Source organism: Sander lucioperca, chromosome 1 (assembly GCF_008315115.2).
Source record: "Sander lucioperca isolate FBNREF2018 chromosome 1, SLUC_FBN_1.2, whole genome shotgun sequence".
In the NCBI taxonomy this organism is placed as follows: Eukaryota; Metazoa; Chordata; class Actinopteri; order Perciformes; family Percidae; genus Sander; species Sander lucioperca.
The window spans coordinates 20,332,947-20,359,396 of NC_050173.1; the positions used below are offsets into that span (position 1 = coordinate 20,332,947).

General features: G+C 40.0%; 1 protein-coding gene across 6 annotated transcripts in view; it reads right to left on the bottom strand.

The window, feature by feature from the left end:
* LOC116037858 (myosin VIIA and Rab interacting protein) overlaps nt 1-26,450 on the bottom strand; it is a 153,414-nt gene that overhangs the window by 92,869 nt on the left and 34,095 nt on the right. For 5 of the 6 annotated variants that reach the window (XM_031281917.2, XM_031281919.2, XM_031281916.2 and 2 more), the window contains one exon: nt 16,706-16,905. In XM_031281917.2, coding sequence (XP_031137777.1) covers nt 16,706-16,815 — 110 coding nt within the window. In that variant the 5' untranslated portion in view covers nt 16,816-16,905. Of the gene's footprint in view, nt 1-16,705; nt 16,906-20,139; nt 20,159-26,450 lie in introns of those variants that run through there. The other variant, XM_036000070.1, reaches the window with a different exon arrangement.

The window sequence follows — 26,450 nt, forward strand, 5'->3', positions numbered from 1 at the left end:
TTCCTTTAGAAATTAAATGCTGTATGTAGTTACATGATCTAAATACTTTCTTCCCAATTGCAATTAATCTGATTGACCCCTTTAGTAAGTGCTAGGTCCGATAAGGTGTTTTGTTAACTTCACAGGAAGTAATCTGGGCCAAAGGTTCAAGGGCTCAGATATGTGCAATAAACTAAATTCTAACAATCCACCATTGGCAAACATTTGAGAAAGGAGGATCTGTATTGAGTGTTTGGCTTGCTGGTTTACTACCAAAGCAACAGTTTTATCAGAACACATGGCTGCTGCAGTCATTCAACAGAGGAGGGTGAACCAAACCGCAGCACCAGCTGTGACTCATAATCTCTGAAAACCAGTCACTCAACCAGTGACGGTTCCCCTGGGAAACACGTTACTTGAAAAACGACCACGGGTGGCAGAGTGGTACCACCAAATGATGAAACAATAGAGAGTGAGTCAGCCTTTAGAGTTTGATTTAATTTAAGTGGGTGAGTGTGTGCATAAAGATTACAGATATTCAAACAAACAGACATTTATCGCAATGATGGTTTAAAGCATAACTTTAAACAGATTTTATAAGGTTTAAATCACCAATCAGTCAATACATCTGTCATGTCTTATGCATGATTTATATACATTATTATTATTATTATTATTAGTAGTACAGATATTGACTCACAGGTGTCTTAACCTATCACATTATGCCATAAAGGCCGGCGCCTGCTCCTCTCACCTCAGGCCACAGGAAAGTTTAATGGTGGTGATGTACATTCTTTGGACGACTTTATACTGTCATTATTGGGTTGTTTTGATTACAAGTCATGGAAAAAGTCTTCATTCATGTCTGGCCCATGTGTTAGGTGTATGCCGTTCTGGTTTAAAAATCGTACTTGGAGCATTCAATGACGTTCAATATACTAAATGTCACTGAATGCTCCGAGGATGATTGTTTATGTGATAAATAAGTCTTTACATCTAGATTTCTGTATATTTGAGATAAGATAACTTAACATTTAAGGTATTTTTACTTTGATTAGAGGGCAAGACGGTGGTTAGTGAAGTTTCTAACAACAACACTTTACTTCAGGCATCTTTAATTTGGATAAACTGGAGGTAGCAATGATCTGGTATGTCCTTCTCTGTATTTACTCCGATTGTGGTCGAAGGTCATGAGAAGTGTAGGGAGAGATGTTTAGTTTTCACAGGGACTGTTTCAGCTGGGCTCCGAGAAAAGTGGAGCGCCACACACACACACACACGAAGAGTCAAGAAATACCAAGACTTTTTAGGTTTTTTGAATTCTGTCAAGATATCAAACATCAGTTGGAGAAGAGAGACAGCCAGCTATTACTACTTAAAATGAAGATTATTTTGTAGTCAGTGTATATAAATGATTTAAACTAATAATTACCATTCTCACCAACGTCAGCAGCATCATCTCAGGAACAAGGAGACATCATGCTTATTTTCAGGATCATACTTATATTTGGTTTTTTTTTACTAGAACATGTTTACATGCTTTAATGTTCAAAAGACATTATTTTTCTCATGCTGTCTGTCTGAATATACCGGTTTCACCCTCTGTCTGAAAAGCTCTGTTTTAGCGCCTATTTTTTAAGCCCCCCCTCCTGAAAAGCCCAGTCTGCTCTGATATGCTTGCGATAAAAATATGGCGCACCTTTGCCAAGGTAGTTCGATGGAGAGGGTGGACAGCTTTACCTTGGCGTCCATAACACCGACGGTCTGTCTGACTTATGCCTGGAGCAGACAGCCCCAAGTGAAGCATTTGTCCAATCAGGTTCAGCCACCGGGGTTGTAGGAGGTTGATTTCTTTGCTTGTCAGTGGTCAGTGAAGAGAAACTGATAACTGCTAGTGGCAAGCCCACTAGCGTACAATGCTGGGAAGCGGGGCAATCCCTGCCATGAAAAAAAAGCCTATCTGGGCACTGTGTGTATCTTTTCTCTGTCTCGTTGCTCCACCGGACAGCAGCAGTAGCGCCTCTACTTCTTTTCGCCATGTTTACAAATGTGCGCCAGAGAGCACTCTCTCGTCCTATTGGTCAATGTCAAGGAACATGTCTTAGAATATGTCACACTAGGCAGAAAAAGAGAAAAAATTCTGACATGCTAGACTTTCTGCGTCGTGGTCGTGAAGCCTCCCAGGCGTAAGATCGCTGATCATTGATTATGTCACACTACAAGAGATAGATGCCCTTTCGTCAGTCCCGACCCTCATAATTGGCTCTGACTGTCTGTCTGCGACGTGTCTGTTGGGTCAAAATCGGGCTGATCCTGTAGTCTGATCCTGGCATTAGGTGCTGCATACTGACTCAGTGGTGAGAAAGGCAAGGCAGAGACTGTTCTACTCCTGCATGATTGAGAGCGTCCTGGCGTGGAACATCACTGCCTGCTACGGAAACAGCACTGAACAGGACTGCAAAGCCCTGCAAAGAGTGGTTTGTGCAGCTAAACAAACAATAAGTGGTGCGCTAACATGCATTTACACCAGGTGCTGCAAGAAAAAGGCTAAGAGACTCATTAAAGATCCAAACCACCCAGGTAACAGCCTTTTCTCCCTGTTGAGGTCAGGTAGAAGGTACCAGATACATCAGGCCAGCGCTGAGAGGCTCAGGAGGAGCTTCTACCCTCAGGCCACTACAATCCTAACAAAGGACACTGCCTAAGACTGCCTAATTGAAGCCGTGGGTGGAAATACTCTGCGATACTTCAAGCACTGAAAAAGTGAGTATTTCATGAAATGTGTCTTTAATGCACTTATGTAAAATTAGTTTTTATGAAGTGCTTTACAGGATGGCATATCAAACAAGAATAGTAAAACACACGAGAAGCTAAAAATAAGCACGAGCAAAAGAAGAGAGGAATAATAAAACGGGAATCACAAGATGCATAAAATTACAGTTTTAGTAAAGAAACCATGAAAACGAAGCAACACCAGCATTAAAAGTGGGTAGGATCTGAATCTGTAACTGTACATAAAAGCAAGAATAAGTCATCAAAGTGTTTTAAGATGTGTTTTGAGTACAGTCCATAATCCTTACGAGTGAAAGAAAATCAAGTGGCTTTGCTTTAATTGGGAGTGCTTTATGGAGCTCATTAGTACTGGGCTTTAAAAGAGAACAAAGCCAGCTGAGCGTATCAGCTATGTGAGGCAATCACCTCCACCGGCCAAAACAGAAGGTACAGCATACAGATACTGTACACACACATGCAGTGCTGCCATGGCAATATTGACTGAAACAAACATATGATACACTTTATTCTTTATTATATATATATATATACACACACACACACACACTCTATTTTATGAGATGAGTATGAGAGATAGTGCAGGAGTAACAGGCAGAAAGAGTCAGGTCAAACATACAAAGAGACACACAGAGAGGAGACAGGAATTGAACACCGTGTCAAAGTGTGTCGTCCACTGTGTTATGTTGACTGATGGAATACAGGAACAGTCCTGAGGGAAATATTGATCAGGCTCTGCCCATTTCCTCAAAGAAAGACAGTAAGATCCAACACATGCGAACACACACACACACACACACACACACACACACACACACAAAATCCAGCAGAGGGTAAAATAATAATGCATGGCCGTCCAAAATAAACCAGGGAGGTCTTTAACATGAGGCAAAACACTCCCCTTTCCCACCCTCAACCCCTGCTAACCAGCTAACCTCACCATCAGCTCCAAGTGAGTCTCTGTTTTATACACGTATGGAGGTTTATCTGATTAGATCCATCTCATAAATTAGAGCTCCTGAAGGTTTGGGGTCAAAGATGCCGGAGCAGAGGGAGATCTCCCATCTAATTGGGTAGATGACGCACAGGACTGTAGGGAAAGATCATCACTAATTTAATTATGTGTGCGTTTGTGTGTCCCGGCATGTGTGCAGAATGGGTGACGTATTACCAACGCTGCTTCGTCATCGATGATGTGATGTAAACAGATGTAAACCTTTGCTGCAATCTGCTGCCAACCTCAGCTGATGCGTTGCTTTGTTCGTGAGCCTTCACAGGGAATTAAGCATTTTCTAGCTAATTGGTCCACAAACCGAGGGAAGTTAGTAAGCCCTTGGTAAGGACAATGCCTCTTTATATTTTAAAATCTGCAGCAAACTTAATGTAAAGCTAATTTGGCTGAAAAGGTCAAATCGTTTTTTTCTTTCTTTGGATAACCTATTAACATTCACAAAGTGGCAGCTTTTGGAAGCCAAGTTATTCAAAAGCAGCAAATTCTCAAATTTAAGAAGCTGTAAGCAATGACTGTTTGGCATATTTTTTTTCTGTTTGGGTAATCGTTCGAAAATCCTGGTTTTAAGAGTCATACGCAGATTTTTTTTTTTTCAGTTTGTTTTGCTTATTGCACTCACTTTGATTAAGTATTTAATTACCATTATAATGTTTTTATTATATGCAAATGCTGCTTACATTGAGATGCCTTAGTAAAACTCATGATTCATGATCATGATTGCTGATGATGAATCTAAAAATACATGATGCAGCTATATGTAAAGTCATCCATTTTCCCCTCTTCAGTATTACCATTCTGTATCAGACAGCATATTGAAATGCTCGGAGGGGATGAGAGCAGAAAACACGCTTCGGAGGAAAAACAAGACAACTGCAACAAGAGACAGAACAGAGGGTTTAACACCACGGTGCAGCAGTTGTACAAAAGGAAGAGGAGGATTTATTTTCGGTAATGAGCCAAACGGCACCTTGTACAGAGTGTACTGTCTGTCTCCCTCCTCGCCTCTCAGACACACTGTAATCCCACAGAGGATCCTTCACTTGCTCTCATTTTGAACTCCCACAAAGACAGACCCTCTCTGAAGCTGTGGGTAACCGACTGTGTCCGAGCACTTGAACCTTGCCTCACTGCCTAACACCCCTTCAAACAGCACAAGCTCTCGTAATTAACACTGCTGGCGGAAGTTCAAATGCTTCAAAGTCACGCAGGAGATAAGGCCCATGGGTGAGTTGGCTTTTTGGGAGGTAAATAAGTCTTTTGTCTCTTGGCCTGGGTATAATGCAGAGCCGGACACATGTGAGAAAAGTGTGGCGAATATTTAGAAAAAAAAGAAAAGTCTCCATGCTGTTGGGCCAAGCATCACTCACTCCCTCTGGACAGAGGGCAGCTCATCCAACACTGCCCTCAATGTCAACACAACATGGCTACTGCTAATGAGGCTCTGCAGAGGTAGGAAGAAAGAAACAGACAGGGCATTTAGGAGGATAAGAACATTGAATGGAAAATAGAGAGGAAGAAATAAAAAATAACAAAATGGAGAGGTCGAAAACTAGAAAGAATCAGGAGACAGGGAGTGAGATAACACCATCCTCGTGTTGCAACCAACTATTTTCCTCTGAGTCAAAAGAGCCCTTGACATTTGGCCCGCAGCAGAAGTAATCACTGCTAACCTGAACAAATATCAAAGTAACAGCTCAGGCGATTTCTCTGAGTGTCTGCCTTTTTGCAGATTACTCCTATCTAGGTGTAAAACACGTTTATCTGGAGGACGACAAGGCCGAGCACTGATCCATTCACCTCCATTTGACCCTTGATTAGCAAAAGCTAAAATGCAACACACACACACACACACACAAGGTTATTGAGGAGAAACCTATCTACTCAGTCAGCTGGAAACACTAAAGCGGTGTATGAAGTATGAAAGCGACTGTGCCACAAGTAGCCGAGGTGGATTATTTTCACTATCTCATCAGCCGATCCTGTGTGCTCAGCAGCTCCAGAGGACAGCGGCGCTGCGCAGCTGCTGATTTGTCACACTCGGGGGAAATCAGAATCTTCCTCCATCAGACGCCATAAACTAAACTACCGTCTGTTTAGGACACTTTGCTCAGGAATCTGCAAATGCACAGGCAGCACTCACAGACTGATATCCTCAGAGATCCACACTTTCCTTTATTAGGGATTTCACGCGCCAAACTTCTATCAACGCTCAAGTGCAACGGTGTTGCTTGACCAATCTTCTACATGAATATGCAGAGCGGCAAGCTTGGTACAGCTGTACGGGCTCTTGCTCAACAAACAAAAATAGTGCTACAGTATCTACTATAAATTAGATTAGACACACATATATTAACTGGTTTATGTTCAAATGTATCTTGAAATTTTGGATTGTGCTCGCTATAAAGTGGAAATTAAATTTGCAATAGGATCCACAAACAATGCTGCAGTAATTACATAAATATTGAATCACTCTCGAGGCCTGGAATGCTTTTGTATACAGTATTACTAAGTATTTAAATGGGAAACATGTATATCATACATAAAAATATATATTTGACCATTTAAAATGTACGGATAAGATGTACGATTCTTTCTGTAACTTTCTGTGTATTATGTTAACACAAAGAGCTGCTGCACCTCTGACAGACTTCAGTGTGTGTGTGTGTGTGTGTGTGTGTGTGTGTGTGTGTGTGTGTGTGTGTGTGTGTGTGTGTGGGTGTGTGTGTGTGTGTGTCAGAGAGAGATTGAACACGGTATGCATAAGCATGGGCCATGTATAATTGCCGTGGTCAGGAGGGCTATATTTCTGTCTGCTAATTAAGTTTAATTATATTGAATATCATCTACTAAGGGCCATATTAAAGACTAATTACAAATCACAGAGTCTGTGGCAGCTGTACAGATCACCTCAACAGCCCTGAACACATGAAAGCAAATTAAAGCACAACCAAGCTGATCAGAAACTCGCTCTGCTTCTGTATGCTTTCAAAGCCTCCTTGCAAAACAGCAAAGGGAGCAGAGGACGGGGGGTTGCTTATTTCATCCTTTGACATGTCGGAGTCATTTCAATACTTTGAATGATAACAACTTAAAATAAATAGTTCCTATTGCAGGATATTTGCACTTTGATCTTTATAAATCTGTTCACCTTCCTGCCCACCAGAATACTCGGCCCTGTCTCATCGGAGTGGATGACATTATTAAAATGTCTACTGCATAAAAGTCAGGCCAAAACATGGGGCACACAGGTAGTTTGCGGTACAAAGCTACCTGACAGCCGCAAGTCCGCACGCCCTAGGCAAATCACATCACAAGTTCAATCATTTGAAAACCAATCAGGTGGCGTGGTCAATCTTTTGCATGCAAATTAAAAATTATAATTTGAAAACCAACTCCGCTGCATAATCCATCTTTCTAAACAGCAATCAAATGGTGAGGTCAATCTTTAATAAGCAAATCAGATCGCATTTGATTTTTTTCCCTTCTTTCCGCATTATGTTCTTGTCTGAATTGAATTAAATGTGATTCTTATGAAAGCTGATGAAACGGCTTTTGTTCATTTTGATTGCTGCCTTTCACGTAAAAGTCACCACCTCATATAATCGGCCAAAGTTAACATCTTACTAAATAACTAATGTTAGCTATTCCAGACCATGCTAACCAGACCAGACCTTTAATGTTAACGTAGCCTACCCGTCGCCGGGAAAGTCTTGGTCTTACTAGTTTTTCCCAGTGTCTAGATTATTATAAAAAAAAGAAATCTAAAAATGTCCCAGTTATATATGTAACGCATGCTGATGCACACACTTGTAAGGACTATTGTTCCCCAGCTTCAGCTCACCTGGTAGAGCATGCTCCCCTTATACTAAGAAGGAGTACTGACTGCAGGGGCCAGGTTTCGATTCCAACCCACAGCCCTTTGCTGCATCCTATCAAATAAAGGCAACATATTTTAAAAAACATTTAATAATAATAGTACTGACATAGCCAGCCGTCAGGGAAAACAAATACATTTTTTTGGAAACAGTCTAAAAACAAAACAAAAGCCTGAAAAAGAAAGTAAATTAAGCCTGGCAGTTGTAAATATTATAAGGTCACTGTGAGCATAAATGGGCACTGTATCAGTCATTATGTTACCCTGGCAGACCGTAAAATGTGATGAATCACACAATTCTACTGTTAATATACCTGCCAATGTGGCTACAGAAAAAAAAAACGGATTTGTCCTTCCTGCTCGCTGTGCACAAACACATACACACACTGGACGAGATCAGCACGTAAACACACAGACACATGCAGCACGTCCACATCAAAAACAATCCACATCAACATGACTCAGACAAACAACCCACACCAATAACATAACACAGCTAATCCCCACCAAAACAGAACAGCAGCCAAGAGAACACAACAACAGGCAGACTGAAATTAACTCTTCTTTGACTGCTACATACAATTAATGCTAAAGATGTAGGGAGGTGTGGCGATAAGCCACATAAAGCTGTTTAATTGTTAAATTGTCTGTGTGTGAGTGTGTGTGTGTGTGTGTGTGTGGTTACACATTTACATCCCCGCAGCTTTTGGCCGTTTCATGTGAAAGAACGTCACATGTTAACATAGGACCCAACACTGGATTATGGCACAGAATAAACACCTTTGAGAAGAAAGTCTGTTTAACACAATGGAGCTATTCAACCACCCACAAAGCTGCGCTGGACTGGTTACACGATTTCAGGATTTCTAAAGTTCAGGTCAACAGTTCACGAGTCTGGGAAACCTGCTTCATTAAAGAACCACATCAAACAATAAACAAGCTAATACAAAGACTATTCAAGCCAACATTGTGAAGGACATGACCCCAGAGGATCTGTCCCTATTAAGCGCTGCTTTAATAGAGGAGATGGCACTGTTATAACATTATTTTTGAGCCAAGATAAAAGCCAGTTTTTAAGTTGTCCTCTTTTTTATGGACTGCTGAGTGTGTGTCAGTATATGTGTCATCTCTAGACAGAGAGCCAAGAGAATAAATATAGGAGGAAATAGGAGGTCAGTTCCTGCCCTGACAGAGTGACATCCTCTGCCACCTTCTCTCAAAAAGATCTAACCTCCCAGTGTGACACCTCCCTGTACCTGCCTGCCTGTCGCATTCACTGGAGCTAAAACAAACAACAGCCGACATAAAGAAAAAGAAAAAAAGAAGCTACAGCCTTTGCCTGCATGAGATGTGGACAAATTCAAATACTATGTACAACAAGTCAGTCTTACAGATGGTTTGATTAAAGCTACAAAGTCGAACATTAATAAGATAAGATGGTTACTGCTCAGCCTCACTTGTCTGAACACAACATCACAATTTAATTACAAAAACAGTCACTATTTGACTGACTAATTAAAACTGCTGATACAAAAATATCACCCTCTGATAAAGGGCTGCATCCTTGAGCCAGGAATTACTAAGCACAAAGAAAGAGTGAAAGATTACAATGGAGAGAGAACGACTGTGGAGTGAATCAGCCCACAACCTCACAAATAATCAAGACTTATCCATGTAGCATTGTACAGGAAGGATGGATTTGTCATAGCTGCAATTGAAATGAGTTTTGAAGTAAGCATTACAGGTACAGTAATTGGCCTATCCATAAAACAACCTGCCAGACACATGTGTAAAGTGGATCCTTCTGAGAACAAATTACCCGTAAGAGTCACAAATAGATGGAGATCCAGCCATCTTCTCACCACTCACACAAAGGCAGCGGTGGATTTCTATCTATAATCATTTTCCAGTCTGACTCCCTTGGGAGTGCTTGCGCTGTTTGTTAAGTGGGCCCACGTCTGTGCTCCCCTGAGTCTCCTGCTGCTCCATAATGAGCCTCTCCAACTGTATGACCACTGAGACGGCGGAGGCCAGAGGTTGAGCTGCTCACCCTCTCTAATTGGCAGACACTCTTTAGCAAACCAGGTGCATATAAGTTACTAGAGCTTTATTTTCGTTGTACTATTGCAAAAAAGTTATGCCGTGGCTCACAGATAAAACCACTGGCAGAAAACCTCAAAACATACAGAAGAATACAACAAAAGAGAATTGAAGAAGCCAACACTTCGGTCTGTAGAAGCTAATTAACTCAAAAGTTTAAAAAGTATTCCAGGTTTAGCGGCAAAGACAGCACCGTTACAGTTTCCCTTCGTTTTAACCCGAGCTCCTGGGACATCCACTAGACATTGGGAAAGCAGAAATGAGATGCTTCAAGTGTGAATGGACAAAATTCAGTAATGTACTCACCGAAAAATTTTGGTTGTTTGAGGCCTAATAAACATATTAAATGCATTTCTGTCCTCATAAAACATTTACAGTGCAGATGGTAGAAACCTACAAATCCACTTTGTTTACCCCATGTTTGCTTGCTTGCAGTCTTCTTCTTCCTTGCCCTTGTTGGCGCACTGGTACATTTCTTGGCACATAACCGCCACCAACTGTCAACACGCACGGGATACCAACAAAACAAGAACCCACTCTTAAAAACATCTCTCCATAGTGCTGTGGTTGTCAAAAACGTAACATGGTAAAGTGATAGCTGAAGTTAGAGGTGTTACTAATAACATTAACAATGGTTTCATTCTATTCAAGTGTCTTAGTAACTCTTAACAGTGTGACAGTTCAATTTATTCATTACACCTGTGCTTTTCAGTGAGAGTCAGGGAGATGTCAATCAAGCACAGTGTAAACACTGAAGTCCTGAGAAGAGGTCTAATCAGACAACATATGTAAGTGAAAACCAAGTGTAGGTGCATCAAGGGTGTGGAGGGCCTTTAATGGCCCTGACACACCGACCCGATAATCGGCCGTCGGACAGTCTGGCGAGGTCAGTGACTCGAGTCTGTTCGGTCTGTATACGCTGCTGCAATGTCTTTTGAATGCTGTTGCAGTAGGGCCAACAATAAAGGCATCAGCTTTATCAATTCCTCTAAAAATAGAAGCTGGGCTTACATTTAGGTTAGCCAGACGTCTTTTGAAAGTGCTGTAGAGTGGTGTGTCGTCAGCATAAAATGATAAAACTAATAGTCCCAGGGGTAGAATTTAGATAAGATAAGAAAAAGAACACACCCTTTAAGCACTTCATACTACAGCCTAGCAACATTAGATATCTCATCATTAATGGCCACTGATGATGGTCTACTGTATATCTGACACATCAGATATCGACCAATAAGGACCATGTTCAGACAGGGAAGCCCACTCTCGATGCATTGTACTGTACTCTCTCTTTGACTAGAATTTAAACTTGGAAAATCTGATTTTGTAAACACCACACTAAAGCCTTTAAACCTGTATGTTCTTATATAATATGCATAATAATAATATACAACATGATAATAAAAAGTCCCTCACACAGTGATAAAAGCATGAAACTGCAGAGACATCATAAACTAGCCCACATTGAAACTTTAGGTGAACTAAAAAACTGTGTAGATTGCACCTAACTTGGCTTATAGCTGTGTGCATCACTTTATTTACATATTTATTACAGTTCCGCATTTATGAGACAGAAGGTAATATCATTTAAGTGTTTCGCATTTCTTATTATTCAGCATGGAAGAAAATTAAAATGGAGCATTTAAAGTGCCAGCTGAGGCTTATAAACTATCCCATGAATCCATCAACAGGGTAATTTACAACTCTGCAGGGCTGACTTCATTCAAGGAAGAAAAACAAATGTCAGCCATGCATGGAAGCGATAAAACCCACAGGGAGAGAGCTTTCTGCTGAAACACTCAACCACCATCTGCTGTACACATGCTTTCATATTCCTATTCATATACTGTAAAAGTTTTACATTTCATATGAAAGGCAAATTGGTTTTCTCTCTCTTTCTGTAACCTGATTGGTTACACAAAAGCCAATGCACAAGCATTCAAGACAATAGTTCAACAACACAGACTGACCAAGGACATGTCCTTGTTCTTTAGAGGAAATGGAGTAACAGCATTTAGTAGTAGTGACCAGTACTTGTATGTTCAAGTATATCAGAGTTGGAACATGCATGCACTACTCTTCAACAAGGAAATATTCATTTATAAAAACACAATCTATTGATTCTGGATTGTAGAAATATTCTGATAAATAATAAGAAAGTAGAAAGATTGTTTTCTTGTTGTGTTACTGAATACTGTAAACAGTAAAGCAAAATAGGGCTGCAACTCAAGTCACAAATAATTCCTTTGGCCTGTAAAATGTCAGAAAATAGTAAAAATGTTCAAGGCAATGTCTTCAGATTGCTTGTTTTGTCTGACTAATAAAACCAGCAAATATTCAAATTTTAGAAGCTGAAACCACAAAATTCTTCAAAACGATCAAAATTCAAAATTGTTGCCAATTCATTTTTGTGTCAATTGATTAATTGACTAATTTTCTTACCTTATTTACCCAATTATTGTATTTAAGTGCAACTTTGAAATATCTATCTATCTATCTATCTATCTATCTATCTATCTATCTATCTATATATATATATATATATATTTCCATTTTCTGAATTTCCACGGTTTACTTTTCTTTGTATTGCACTTTTTATTCCTCTGCACTCTGCTAGCAATAGTTGCTAAAGAATTTGTTGATAAAGATCTAATACACAAAACATATTGTCGGCTTATGAAATATGATGCGTTGTTTAGATTAGACCACACAGTGATTACAACTGGCTGGACTTCGATCTCCAAGATTAAAATGCTTTTTACAAATTAATGCAGCAGTAGATAATATACATAATATGAAATTCTGAAAGGGGCCAATCTGTATAATGAGTACTTATATTTTTTTTATAGAATATATAGTAGTATATTTTGCTGATAATACTTCTGTACTTTAATACTCAAGGCAGGACTTTTACTTGTATTAGAATATTTGACCAGTCTAACTTTACTTGATACTAAGATCTGATTACTTTTTCCATTACTGTGAATAAATTACAAAAAGAGTGTGATACGTGTGACGAGCGCTGATGCTGAGGGCAACATGGCATCATGACTTTGCGTAAACATACACGCCACTTTCCTAAAGCCAAATGGTGTGTTATCTGTACGCATTTTGAGCTATCCACGTGTATGTCTACGCTGTATACAGCGGATGTAAACATACACACCACGTGGCGTCGCCACGTGCCGTGTTATCGCGAGAACGTGCTGTACTATCGTGAGAACAACGTCACACGCGTGTAAAAAAAAAAACAAAAAAAAAAAACGGTTGGGTTTAGGAAAAGAACATTGGGGAAGGCTTTGTTTAAAAAAAAAAAAAAAAAAAAACGGTTGTTAAACGCCACACGCGGGGCGCGATCCCGGCTCTCCTGGGTGAAAGTCTTGTGTTTTACCCATCCGTGGACCTCCGTCCTTTCATACTACTCTGTTGTGCTGCGGGGAAAATTCACATGTAATGGAAGTCAATGGAGGACAAACGGCGTTCATAAACACGCTAAAAAACGATTATGCGTCTTCATAACACGCAAAAACGGCATACGAATTGGCGTGTCATACATACGCCACTTAGTGAGATCAGTCTGCTGAGGGAGTCGAGTCATCAATTAGGTGTTCAGGAGGCACTGCCTGAAGAAACACACAACATCTAACAGTAAAAACAAATTGAAACAAATACAAGAAGGAAAGAAATCATTATATCAGCTGTGTGACTGTGTAACACAAAAGTTTAATCTGCTGAAATAATCTAATTCGATTGTCAGTTTGCATCTAATATGTACTTTGGAAACTTTGCTTTTAAAACATTTAACAAGTTGCAATAACTCAATAAAGCTACAAACTCAGAGCCTGATTGCTTTTATGAAGAAATGTTGCCTTATCAAGGTCTACCTGCTACTACAGTACATCAACATTAATGTGCTCATCTTTTTTTGCAGTAAACAGCAGTAATAACAGCCTGAGAGGCATACATTATTTTTGATCATTCATGACAGCTTGGTGGGAGAACATTTTACAGCCCAGTAATTTGGGAATACATCTTTGCTTTGAAACAGATTCTGGGAAAAGAGTTCAAGCAGCGCAGACCAACGGCTGCTTTTTTGGTTTGTGGAGCAACTTTGCTCCTCAGAGTACAGCTAAGATGTTTAGTGTTCTGAGTAAAGCAGCCTAATCACTCGTGGCATCCACTCAAGATCACAAAACCACTGAGGATCACCGTTCACATCTGAAGAAAGACATCAAATCTCCATAACAAAATAGCTGATGCTGGGGCCTGGTAGGTAGTCAAAAGAGCATTTTTGCGTAATTATAGGGTACAACCACACTTAAAACACGGCAGCAAACATATTTTGGATTTTGTTGCGACATTAGATACACTGGAGTTTTAATACTAAATCTTCCCCCTGTAGTCCTGCTGAAACAACACAAAGCACACACACTGATCTGACCAAATTTGATGGCCAAACCCCCATGGAGGCCTGTCACAACCGAACCGAATCCCCTCTGACTATGGGCTGTCACAAGGAGGGGAGGGATGGAGAGAAGGACAAGGAGGTGAGGAGGAGGAACATGCCAGCACTTGTCGCATGTTAAGTAAGAAGCTGTGACACCGAAGCAGAGCCTTGAGGCCCGGACCGACTGACTCCCACAGACCTGACAGAAATTACAAAACAAGCATCTTCCTTCTTACAGCCCCTGACTGTGCCATAATTTACAATTTGATTACCACTCGAAATTTGTAGTATTTCTTAAATAATTAAATTTTGCACAAACATACAAAAAGCAAAGTCTTTGAATTTCTGGCCAGCAACCATCATTTTTGTTGGCTGAAATGACGATTGTGGCTAGCAAATTTTATCAGCCATAGCTAGCCAACGTCAGCTAATGCTAAAAACTCCTCTGACATTTGTCTAAAAGGCTGAAATCTCCATCTCCAGCTGATTCGTTTTAAAACGAGAATCCTGTGACAGGGTTTTGAAAATGCAGATGATGGCAACATCCATGATGCTAATAGGCTGACGCTAAAGCTACAAGCCTCAGGCAAAAAGTGAGCATCCTCAACTGTTTTAAACTCTGAAATGAACAAATATTTTGGCTCTTTCAGGGTGAACGTTCCAGGGGTCTGTTTCAGGAAGGAGGTTTAACAAACTCTGAGTCTAACCCTGAACTCTGAGTTGATTTACCCTGAGATGGGAAACTCTGAGTTTTCGGTTCCAGAACAGCTGATTTGAGTTGGTTCAATCAACTCAGAGTAGGTTCACTCGGAGTTAAGCGTGTGCACCACAATAAAAAGGCAGCATGAATGGAGCCATGATACGTCGATTCACCATGGTAACAACCACAAACAAACGGGTCGGTGGAAATACTGCGCACATACAGCGAGTTTGAACATGTATTTCGTTAAAAAAGCAACACAGCGGCTGCTGCAAAATAGCAAGAATTGGTGTGGGAAAAAATTGCTGCAAGAGTAAATGCGTAAGCTCTAATATAGTGTATTAATATCATATTTAAATCACAGGTAACCTATAATATTACTGGTGAAAACTGGCATGGTAGTAGGCTACACCTATAATTTCATTTAGGTGCAATCCTGCAGGCGAAAAAGTAAACTACTACTAATCCCATTCTGAGGTTGCAGCACCATCATTAACAGAATTATGATTTACAATCATTTATTTCTTTTTAATGTCTCTTACTGGTTTGTGTCCAGGGAACTCTATATAAACGTTTAAAACACGTTTCAGAGTGAGTCACACTCTTCTGACAGCTCTACAGTAGCTTTACTAATATGCTCCTCATCACTAATGTTGTAAAGAAAACTGCCGTTTGCAAAAAAACATAATGCGACACAAATAATGTGCTGGGATGTAGAGCATGTCCACGATGGGTGACGTTAGTGATATGAGGACGGATAAGGTTATGTAGGCTACATAACTGATAGACTGGGAAGAAAAACGATACCGCTCAAATAGGTAGTTATCTGGAAATGAAAATGCATCTAGCCGGGGCCTCAATATCATCTACCGACGTATGTTTAACTCTCTGCGAAGTAATACAGCTTCTTCATCAACGGGATCGTCAACAAAAGGAAATGCCATGTTCGGAACAAAAACGTATTATAGTCTGCCTAACATAGTTAATAAACCAACGCTGTTTTTTTTTATTCATGCCGATAACAAATGCGCCTGATACAGACTGAATGAATGAATGAGGAAATGAAAGAGTGCTGTGTCAGAGGGAGGAGACTGAGAGAAACTCGAGGTTTCTTGAAGAAAACCTGCTCCCGACCAGGTTAGGTTCACAGGCTCAGTTACCATAGTAACTGGCTCTGAGGTTAAGTTACCTCTCTTTCTGAAACGGGCTGGAGTTACCCCTCTCTCACAGGTTTGATTAACCTCCCTTTCTGAAACAGAAAACTCAGAGTTTCCCTCATCTCAGGGTTAACAAACTCAGAGTTTTCACTAAACCTGCTTTCTGAAACGGACCGTGAACAGGTTTTATTCTAACTTAACCTCTAAACCCACAAAATAATGTTTGTTCTTTGGAAATAAAATGTAGTTACTAATGTAGTAAGCTAGCCAGATACTAACATTGGCAGCTTACATTAGAGCAGATAAACACACAATTTAATCCATTCCTTACACCTTTTCACTCGTTTTCTGGTCTTGTCAATACATTATATATAATATTTAATAATTATTATTTATCGTAAAGTAGAAAGGGCAATGTTGCCTATATGAGGATGTAGAAGGGAGATTTGAACATAAATTTGAACCCTTGACAATATATAGTAAGTGTCTTTGTCAGCTAAGCCAGCTGGACACAACTATATCTGGTCATATTTACTCACAGGTGAATGTCATCCCTTTTTATCAGCTCCACTCAAATCACCCTGAATGTGTCGCCTTAAATGTGTAAAAATACTCGAAAAAAAGAGCTGGCAGGGGAATCCCATCTCACCTCAGCCTCTCTTCCTCCTTCTTTCGCAGCTTCATGTCACGCTGGACAACTTTTAAGACGTGCTCCGCCTCGTCGTCCGTCAGGCCCGACAGGTCTAGTTTCCGGCCCATCGTTCCTGGCCTCGCCACGCTGAGCTGCTGGTCCAAGAGGGGAGGACGAGGAGAGGCACTGCTGCTCTGGGGGCCGAGGCTGAGACAACCCTGGAGGAAGAACAGAGGGATGGAGACAGGGATGGAGAGCTGAACATTAATATGCCAGACATTTGACTTGTCCGAGTGTCTTAAGGAACTATTGTACACCTGGTATTCAGTAATTTATGACTTTCATCAAGCTCTATTAGCTAAGGAATTACAACATTAATAGGACTCTGGCACAGCTTATAGTGTAATGAACAGAAACATAAAACTCCAAAGTTCACAGCCTATTAGAACAGAAATCCAACATACTGTAAAGAGACCAAAATATCACTATGCAAATAATGCTGCAATGTTTAACTTTATGACTTGTGAACAAAATATAGCCTACTATGGCACTACAGTTGTTGCTTGACTGCAGCATGATCTCTTGAGTAGGGCTGTGTATTGGCAAGAATCTGGCGATACGATACGTATCACAATACATGGGTCACGATTCAATATATTGCAATATATTTCGATACTGTGCGTAAGGCATTTTTTTTTAATTATAATTTTAGAAAAACTAATATTTAAAAAAAGACATGATGTGCACAAAAGTCAAAGAAGTTTACTTTAGGTAAACAATTCAGTACACAGCAAATCAAACTGCCAGTTTGGGATTGTGGTTCACAGGTTCTTAGTGAGCAAATTTTTATATGCTAAAGTAGGCCAAAGTTCAGCCATAGCTACATTGTTAGCTTCTAGCAAAACGTCAGGCACTGCTAGACACTGTTAGGCAAGGACACTAGTGGTGCGTCTCAGCATAGCCATCTAGTGGTATGGGGTTTAAACACAACATAAACTGAACCACTGTCTTACATGAATATTTAATGTAAACTTATAAAAAAAAAATAATAATAATAATGCGTTTTTGAAAATCGATATAGTATTGTTAAATAAAATACCGTGACCCCTATATAATAATAATAATAATAATAATAATAATAATAATAATAATAATAATAATAACAACTTACACCCCTACTCTTGAGCAGCTGAAAATTGGATTAAAACCAGAGTTTAATGGATGGAAAAATTGTCCTTTTTACTGTTTTAGGTCATTACTAACGTGATACGTAACAGTATGTTAACCAAGATAACAAAAACTGCCCTCCCTATACCAAAAATAGGGCAGGGGATCATCAAAGTCATTAAGAGTTATCTATCAATCAATAAATTTGTATTAATCCCTAACCTTGTGCATGATTCATCATAAAGCAGAATGCTGATGTCAGATAAGCACACAGAAAAAGAGTCACCTGGTTTAATGACAGGATCCAGCCAAGTCTCGTAAAGTCTAGTGAATTTAAATATTTCAAGTAGAACCTTTGACAGCTCTTTCTTTTATAAGCCGCTAGCATGGCAACACAATTCAACAGCACCACGAACTACAGCCTCGAATGACAATATATTAACATCACTCTATGCAACTGAGTGTACAGTAGCTTTACTCTCCACATCATAGACATTCAAATCACATTTTCTTTGCATACAGCATACAAGGCAGGCAGTTAGCTGTGAAGTCTGTCTAGTGTCAACAAACACGGTAGTTACAGGATGACAGATGTCACGTTTAGGTATTTCCTCTGCTTTGGAACGGGTCATCCTGTCTGGTATGAGGAACAGTGGGTGTGTGCTCTAATGTAAACATCCTGTATTACACTTGGCTGCAATCCAGCCGCAAACCTCACATTATCTAGGGCATTTTCCTTATCCATATAAGATATTCAGCTATACAGCATTATAGTGAAATTGTGTATGGACTTTTCTGATAGTGGACCTTTGTACCACACTGTAATATTCATATTTTAAAGTTAGGGGGTGACACATGTAAGGAAAAGAAGTGCAGAAAGGGTGACTGAGAGGGTGAGAGACCAAGGGCCAGCCCATAAAACTAAAACAAAAGGATGATGGGAGGAAGAGAGAAACAGAGACAGATGAGTAGATGGACAGAAGGAGAAGTCCATTAACTGCAGCGTGGAAACAGGATAGGAGAGCACTGGCAGCGGAGAGAGAGCAATGATGACTCAGAAGGCCAGACAATTATGTCCGTTCTATTATTGGGCCAATAGCTTCATCGACAGAGCGTCTCTCCTCTCGCTCAGCACATCACTTATTCCTCCAGTTCAGCTCTGGGCCTGTCTCATGACAGACTGCTGTTGAACTTTGTTGAATTTTACATTCTAAATACAGAAAACCAAATTGAACTGATGATCCTGCTTCTGTACGCCAACAAGTCATGTTTCATGTTTCATGTATTGCAAAGACACTTTTTAATATTATCGATTACTGCTGGACTTCCTTGAGCATACATGTAATAAAATAAACCTCACTTCATTTGTCTAAAATGTATGCTTTTATGAGTAATTTGTATCAGTGGGAATATAAAACCCACAAGGGCAAAATACAAGAAAAGGGCAGTGTGAGAAAGAGCTTTTGTCACATTCTCAGCTACAGTGGAAAAAAAACTGTAAAATCTCTCAGTCTCAGATATTTGGTATCATACAGTGTAAATACAGACTATCACAATGCCATTCACAAATGCTCCTCATTCAACCGTTGTGATAAGAGACCTTACCTCGCCTCTGGAAAAGCTACCCAGTCTGACAGAATCACATATTATACACACATACAGTACATACTCAGGCTCATGTGGACGTACATGTGCCAGACTGATCCTACATATCACAGGCAATGGACTATATTACCTGAGCCTTCAATTTTGCAGAGCTCTTTACATTTTACAGTATTCATTTGTGTGTTCTAGTATGAACTAGAAGTAATTTGGGGAACACAAATACTAATGCAAAGATAAGCAAGAATTCCTCTGGTGTAAAAATGTGTCACCCTAGCTTTATTGTATTAGTAAGCAAAAGTAGCAAAATCAATGTACAACTCACTAACACCACTCACGTCTATTCAGTATATTCAATATGAAGCTACAACCAGCAGCAGCTTAGCTTAGCAAAGCATAAAGACTGGAAACGGGACGTTACGTTATATCTTGTTTGTTTAAACTGTACACCTAAAGTGTGAAAAAGACAAGTTGAGGTATATATGATATATATATGATATAGATAGATAGATAGATAGATAGATAGATAGATAGATAGATGAATATTAACACACATACACATATTTTAAATGAAACTATTGTCTTAAATATAACCCAATATCATGTCTAACAATCTTACAAATGTCCTGTATACCTCAACTTTTTCATTCATTCATGGAATCAATGGAAGCATGTTTTCACACCTGAAGATTCACTATCTTGGTCTCAAATTCTTCTCAAGTCTTCATGACGAAGCAGTATCTCAGCTAATTTTAGAGTGAAATTTCCCAGAAAAAAATTATTAGCATTGCAATGTACAGCTTCATTTCTTGCAAAGAACCCATTCACAACTTCTCAGCCCTTTATCAGTCTATCCAGAAACTAAAATTAGCAGGTGGAAAATCAACCTAGCTGCGCTGTAACAACTCTGTTTCAACACCAAAATGCATTTGTCTTCAGTCCCCGTCTCTCCTAATGTACAGAGGAGGTTAATGCACCATTACTGTATGGCCATTATTGTATAGCCACAAGGGAAGGCAATTATCCAGGCCTTCTTTTTATAGTGAGTGGTGTCAAGGACAGGGATGGAGCATCATTTATGTCTGTGAGAGTGTGTGCCTCTGAAGCTTCGGTGACGCACATACTTTGGGGCAGCCAGCAACTGTACACAGACAATCCCTTTTCCACACACACACACACACACACACACACACACACACACCTCTGCAGAAAAGGCAGTTGGACTGATCAGTCTCCCCGAGTTGGTCAAAAAAGTGCCTCGGACTACACCAAAGCGACGAGACGTAATACTTCTCCATAACAGCATGTGGCGCTAATCTGTATTGTCACCCAAAAATGAAAACCGGCAGCTGATTGGACAAACGTGTCACGTGGGTCGGGTTTCTCCGAAAATTCAAAGACAGACTGTCATGGCGGCCTGTTCAGAATACGATCTCATATTGTACTAAAATAGTTCACCGAAACGTGTTTCTGAAAACATTTTAAACAAGAAATAGGCCATGCAGTTGCTGAATCTGTCTTTATTTCAGATCGACAAAGGTCAGTTTAAAAGATTTTCGTCAGATTTTGAGACTCTAGTCATGCTCATTCCGCTCCCCGTTTCTGGGTTAGCACTCTACCAATCAGACGGGTCATTTGAGTCCAACTGCTGGCAGTGCCTGCCCCGGCGATTATACATGTCAAATCGGCCAAAATGAAGGCCAACGGCCCCTCGGACGAACGACGGCATGGAACACGCTGAATAGACGGCCGATTATCGGCTCGGTGTGTAATAGGCTTAAGGGCCCTGACACACCAACCAGACGGGCCGACTGTCGGCAGAAAAGCCAGTCGGACTGATCAGATCCGAGGTCCAAAAAATGCCTCAGAACACACTGAGGCGACGCCGACTTGAGCGTACGCTCTGCGCGTGCGCGAAACGTAATACGTCTCCATAGCAGCAGCCGGCGCTGCTCTGTATTGTTTCCATTAACAGTCATCAACAGTCAGATTGGACGAACGCATCATGTGGTTCTTTTTTCTCCGGAAATTCACAGCCAGACTGTCATGGTGGCTTGTTCAGAATACGATCTCATATTGTACTAAAATAGTTCACCAAAACATGTTTCTGAAAACATTTTAAGCGAGAAACAGGCCATGCAGTTGCTGAATCTGTCTTCATTTCAGATTGACAAAGGTCAGTTTAAAAGATTTTCGTCAGATTTTGAGCGGCTCATCCACTCCCCATTTCCGGGTGAGTCCCGACTGCCCTGTCTCCGACTGAACATGTCTGGTCGGCCCAAATGAATGCCGACGGCTCCTCGGACGGCCGACGGCACGGGACACACCGAACAGACTCGAGTCACGGACCTCGCCAGACGGCCCGACGCACGATTATTGGGCTGGTGTGTCTTCTCTCCAACACACCCTGGCACAGATGAGCTATCAGTCTATACACAGTGGAAAAGAGAGTGGGCTATTCCAACAGACAAAAGTGACACTGATTGGAGTATGCCTCGGTGGTTCAATGCTTCACCAATTGTGTTCAGCCGTCTCAGACAAGAGAGGTTGTGAGTTAAGCTGAACACTATCTTGGTAAGCTAAAGTAGAAGTGAGCTGTACTCCCCTCTCAGACGATCAGACGAACTACACTTTTCTTATATTCCTGTTGATCACAGAGTCTCCGATCATCAGTACAATTGACCTGTATGTGTGCATGCCCCAGCAAATACAATTTATCCAACTCTATTGCCAGACAAGAATGTCAATATTAGACGATTCTGCAAGCTTACGTTCAGTGCCAACATTTAGTAAATTCTTGCTTTCTGCAATATCTGCGCATGACAACAAAAGTACAGAGTTATGTTTAAGGAAAGATAGTGGCTATGGCCAAAGAAATATGATTAATATTAGGTAACGAAAACTGTAGTGCAAACATTAACTGCAGGTCTGTGACAGTAGGCGAACTCAGGTCTCCGGTCTACATGAAAGCCACCCACCACCTAAATCTCCACACCCTTACTTTCCACCTCACTACATGATGGCTAAACTACTTCCTGCATTTGGAAAGAACGTTGGCATTGGACATAAATCTTGCCCAACATGGACATCATTCCTGGGGAAGCTGGGCTGATGTATCACAAACATTTTCTGCACACAAAGGAATTTCATCAAAAATTATGTTTTAATGGTTGAGTCATTGAGAACACGTGCTTTTGCACAAAATGTTAACAGCTACTATGGACATATCACAATGTTCATGTTTTCTATGCTACTAGTTTCAAGTACATTTTTAGAATAATTGACTGCACCAAGGAGAGGGACATAGTTTCACTAATAATTTGTTAATTTTGCAAATGGCAATAAATCATTTTAATTCTTTTGGTGTTATTGGAATAAATAACACTTCAAAATCAACAAAAATCTTCACACTAAACTGAAAAAGACAGAAAGAAACACTGCAAACAAAATAAAAAGCACTGTTATTAGATGAGGAGCCTACGATCAAAATTATGAAGTTACTGTTTAACGCAGGACACTATTTTCATGTTGTGGTCAATTTTGAGATTTTGGTCTATTTTGCTTCCATGTCTTCTTTTTCTCTAATGGAAATATAACTTAAATACAAAAAAAAAAATACATATTTAGATGGTATTTGTTTTAGGCTGCATCTGTAGATTTCTTCTAAATTAATCTGCATATTTAAACATAACATTTCAGGGGGAAAGTCTCTTGATGTAAGTCATTAACTGGGGAAGTCCTGTGGTGATATGTTTTAGGAATTTTGTTTATCCTATTCACCTGCAGTGCCTGGTCAAATATATGCAAATTAGCCTGCCTACCTGTCAGGGATGCTGTGCGCAAACAGGAATATATACCGTTTGATGTCTATGTGTACAAGTGTCAAGGATATATTCATACATTCATAAAACCAATATTCAGTGTGTTTTCTCTTGTATTTTCAGTCGACTCATTCTTATCATGGTGGCAACAACTCATTTTACCCCATGAGGGTCTTGTGTTTCACATTATCTTATTTTTAGAGCTTTCAGTGGAAGTAAGGGGGTTTAAATGAGTTTGATTTGCTTTGTACATTTATAGCTGGCTATTGTAGCCAGATGATTGGAAAGGATTCTTGTAAAACGTTCCTCTGCAGCTCATTATTTTATCAGTTGTAACCTTTGAACCATCCTGATGTCAATTTATTTTGAAGACAAGCGGTTTACTGTTACGGAGTTGAAACACACTGTAAAAGCCATGTTGTATTGTTTGTAGTTTTTGTGTTTAATCACTACACACACACTCAACAATTGTTAAATTGTAAACTATAAAAATATAGATTTGGTCACTATTGTCAAGTTTTGACTGGCATTACAATGAATGTGAGAGAGAGAGAGAGAGAGAGAGAGAGAGAGAGAGAGAGAGAGAGAGAGAGAGAGAGAGAGAGAGAGAATGCTTCAGGGGGAAAATACTGATGCATCTCTCAGGAGAATGAACAGGAACATGTATTTTCCCCAAAGCTGCTTGTAGAGCAGACCCCTGCTCTACAATATGGTGGAGGATGTGGTGTTTGTGAGATGGATGGATGAAATTAATGGATATTATTTATACTGCCCTACAAAACAAAAAGGTAGTAACTGCATTTTTGGTCAAAAATGAGTTATTATCATTTTCATGACATTCAAGGCATCCTTTGTTATGTGACAAAACATCTTATCTCAAATGTGTGTCGTTTTGGAGAAAAATGGTAGTCGTTTGTACAGTAACTGCAAAAAGCCCTAGTGAAACAAAGCAAGAATACAGTAACTGCAAAATAGGGGTAAAATATCAAATTAAATATGAAGATTGATATGTACAAAGAATAAGCTAATATAAAGTAACAAAAACAGCCACATGTCCAATAATCTACCTACAACTACATAGCTGGATGACAGGATAACTTGATGACAGCTTAGCAATGTGAGACTTTAAGCAGCCGTTTCAGCACCAGAACAGCTTCCGGGTGGAAAATATTGACCTAAAATGGTCAAATTAGTGTTGGTTTTGGTATATCCATGTTCAGGAAAACAAATGGTTCCAATTATTTCAAATACAGTGTATCTAACACACCCAGAGCCCAAGTTGTGGCAAAATAGTTTTTGAAGAATCTGTAGTTACTGCCTTTTTCCTTGGTATGGTGCCACGTTTTTGGTAAGTAATACAAAGCAAGAATACAGTAACTGCAAAATAGGGGTAAAATATCAAATTAAATATGAGGATTGATATGTACAAATAATAAGCTAATATAAAGTAAGAAAAACAGCCACATGTCCAATAATCTACCTACAACTACTTAGCTGGATGACAGGATAACTTTAAAGTAATTTTTCTCAGTTCTGCACTCTGCGTAGTTACTGCCTTTTTGCTTTGTAGGGCAGTATACAGCATGTTTTAATGTTAAACATACATGTGCAAGGGCACCCAGATAGCTCAGCTGGTAGAGCGGGCGCCCATATATAGAGGTTTACTCCTCGACGCAGCGGGCCTGGGTTCGACTCCGACCTGCGGCCCTTTGCTGCAGGTCAATCCCCCTCTCTCTCCCCTTTCATGTCTTCAGCTGTCCTGTCAATTAAAGGCCTAAAATGCCCAAAAAATTATCTTAAAAAAAAAAATACATGTGCAAAGCACAGTAAATCCTTAGGATGAACTGTATGGCGACCATAGTGGCTACCTTACCTATAGTACGCTTATTTCAATGTATAAATTAAAAAAAAAAAAAAATCACAAATAGGCCAATTTATCTTTGCTTTTAATAGGTTTAATTCATAATTCATTAATGTATAGTTTCAGACTTTTAGAAAAAATAAACTTTCAAATGTTTTTTTGACATCATTTGGCAGCCCCCCTGTACATACTCTGAGGACCCCCTGTTGAAGATCTCTGCTGTAGAGCACTTGGTTCTGCTGCTGTGTATCACCTCAGAGAGTCAGCAGTGGATGGGCGAGCTGAGGACAAGGCCCTGTTGGAGCGCTAAAAGGGCAGGTGCAGCCAAGCGCTAAATTAACTGCTTGTTTTAGACACTCTCCATTGGATCAGCGTTTCGTCACAGCCAGAAGGAAGGGGATTGAGATCGACTTCACTGAAGTGAACTGACTTTGCAGATCTGCATTTACAGCCATTCAAAGTATTCTGTGTGATGCATTTATGATTGGGAAATATGTGCTGGAGATTATCCTACACTGTGCTTGAAAGTATATGGGAATAGCTTGCTCTAACTCCTTTACAACCTGAGCTCTGTTTTTGTGTGTGATGGCCTTTCTTTGTCTCTCTGCTCATGTGTCTTTCTACATCCACATGACAGCAGAAACATGGGTGTTCAAGGTATTTTTGCAACCCCAGGATATGAGCAGTATCTGTCAAAATGACATCAAGAGGAGTCATCAGAGAAAAGAGAAGCAACAACAATAGTGGACTACAGGACTGTAGTTTAGCTTTTAGTTAAGGGCACATACTGCATCTCAACTCATGATTAATATTCCTCCAACTTCTCCCCCATCTGACTAGATGTGAAGTAAGAAGCCAAGTGTGAACCGGCCAGTCGGCAGTCAGGAATTTAATAACACCAGTCAACCAAAGAACCTCATTCATACCTAACATCCTTAAGGGAAGAGCAGTTACAAACAGCATTAGCATCTGCAAATTAACTAAATGCTTGAAAGAATTTGCATAATATGCAGAATGTTGTCCAGTATTGCCTTTATAAAGCAATATCAGTTTGAAACAATACATAATTAAATAAATACATTTTTTTTATGTGGTAAAACCCTCCTCAATGCCACTGAAGCAAACCGTCTATGGTTGCAGAGGATGGGAGAAAGTGGAAGACAAACAAAGTAATGTCTTGAAAAAGTAAAGTCTATCAAATCAATGAGCTTTATGTCATGTGTGGAGGTTGACATGTGGACTATACACCTTGTTTGAACACATGGGAAGTGCATTTAACCGCACAGAGAGAGTTTAAAAAAGGTAATTAAGA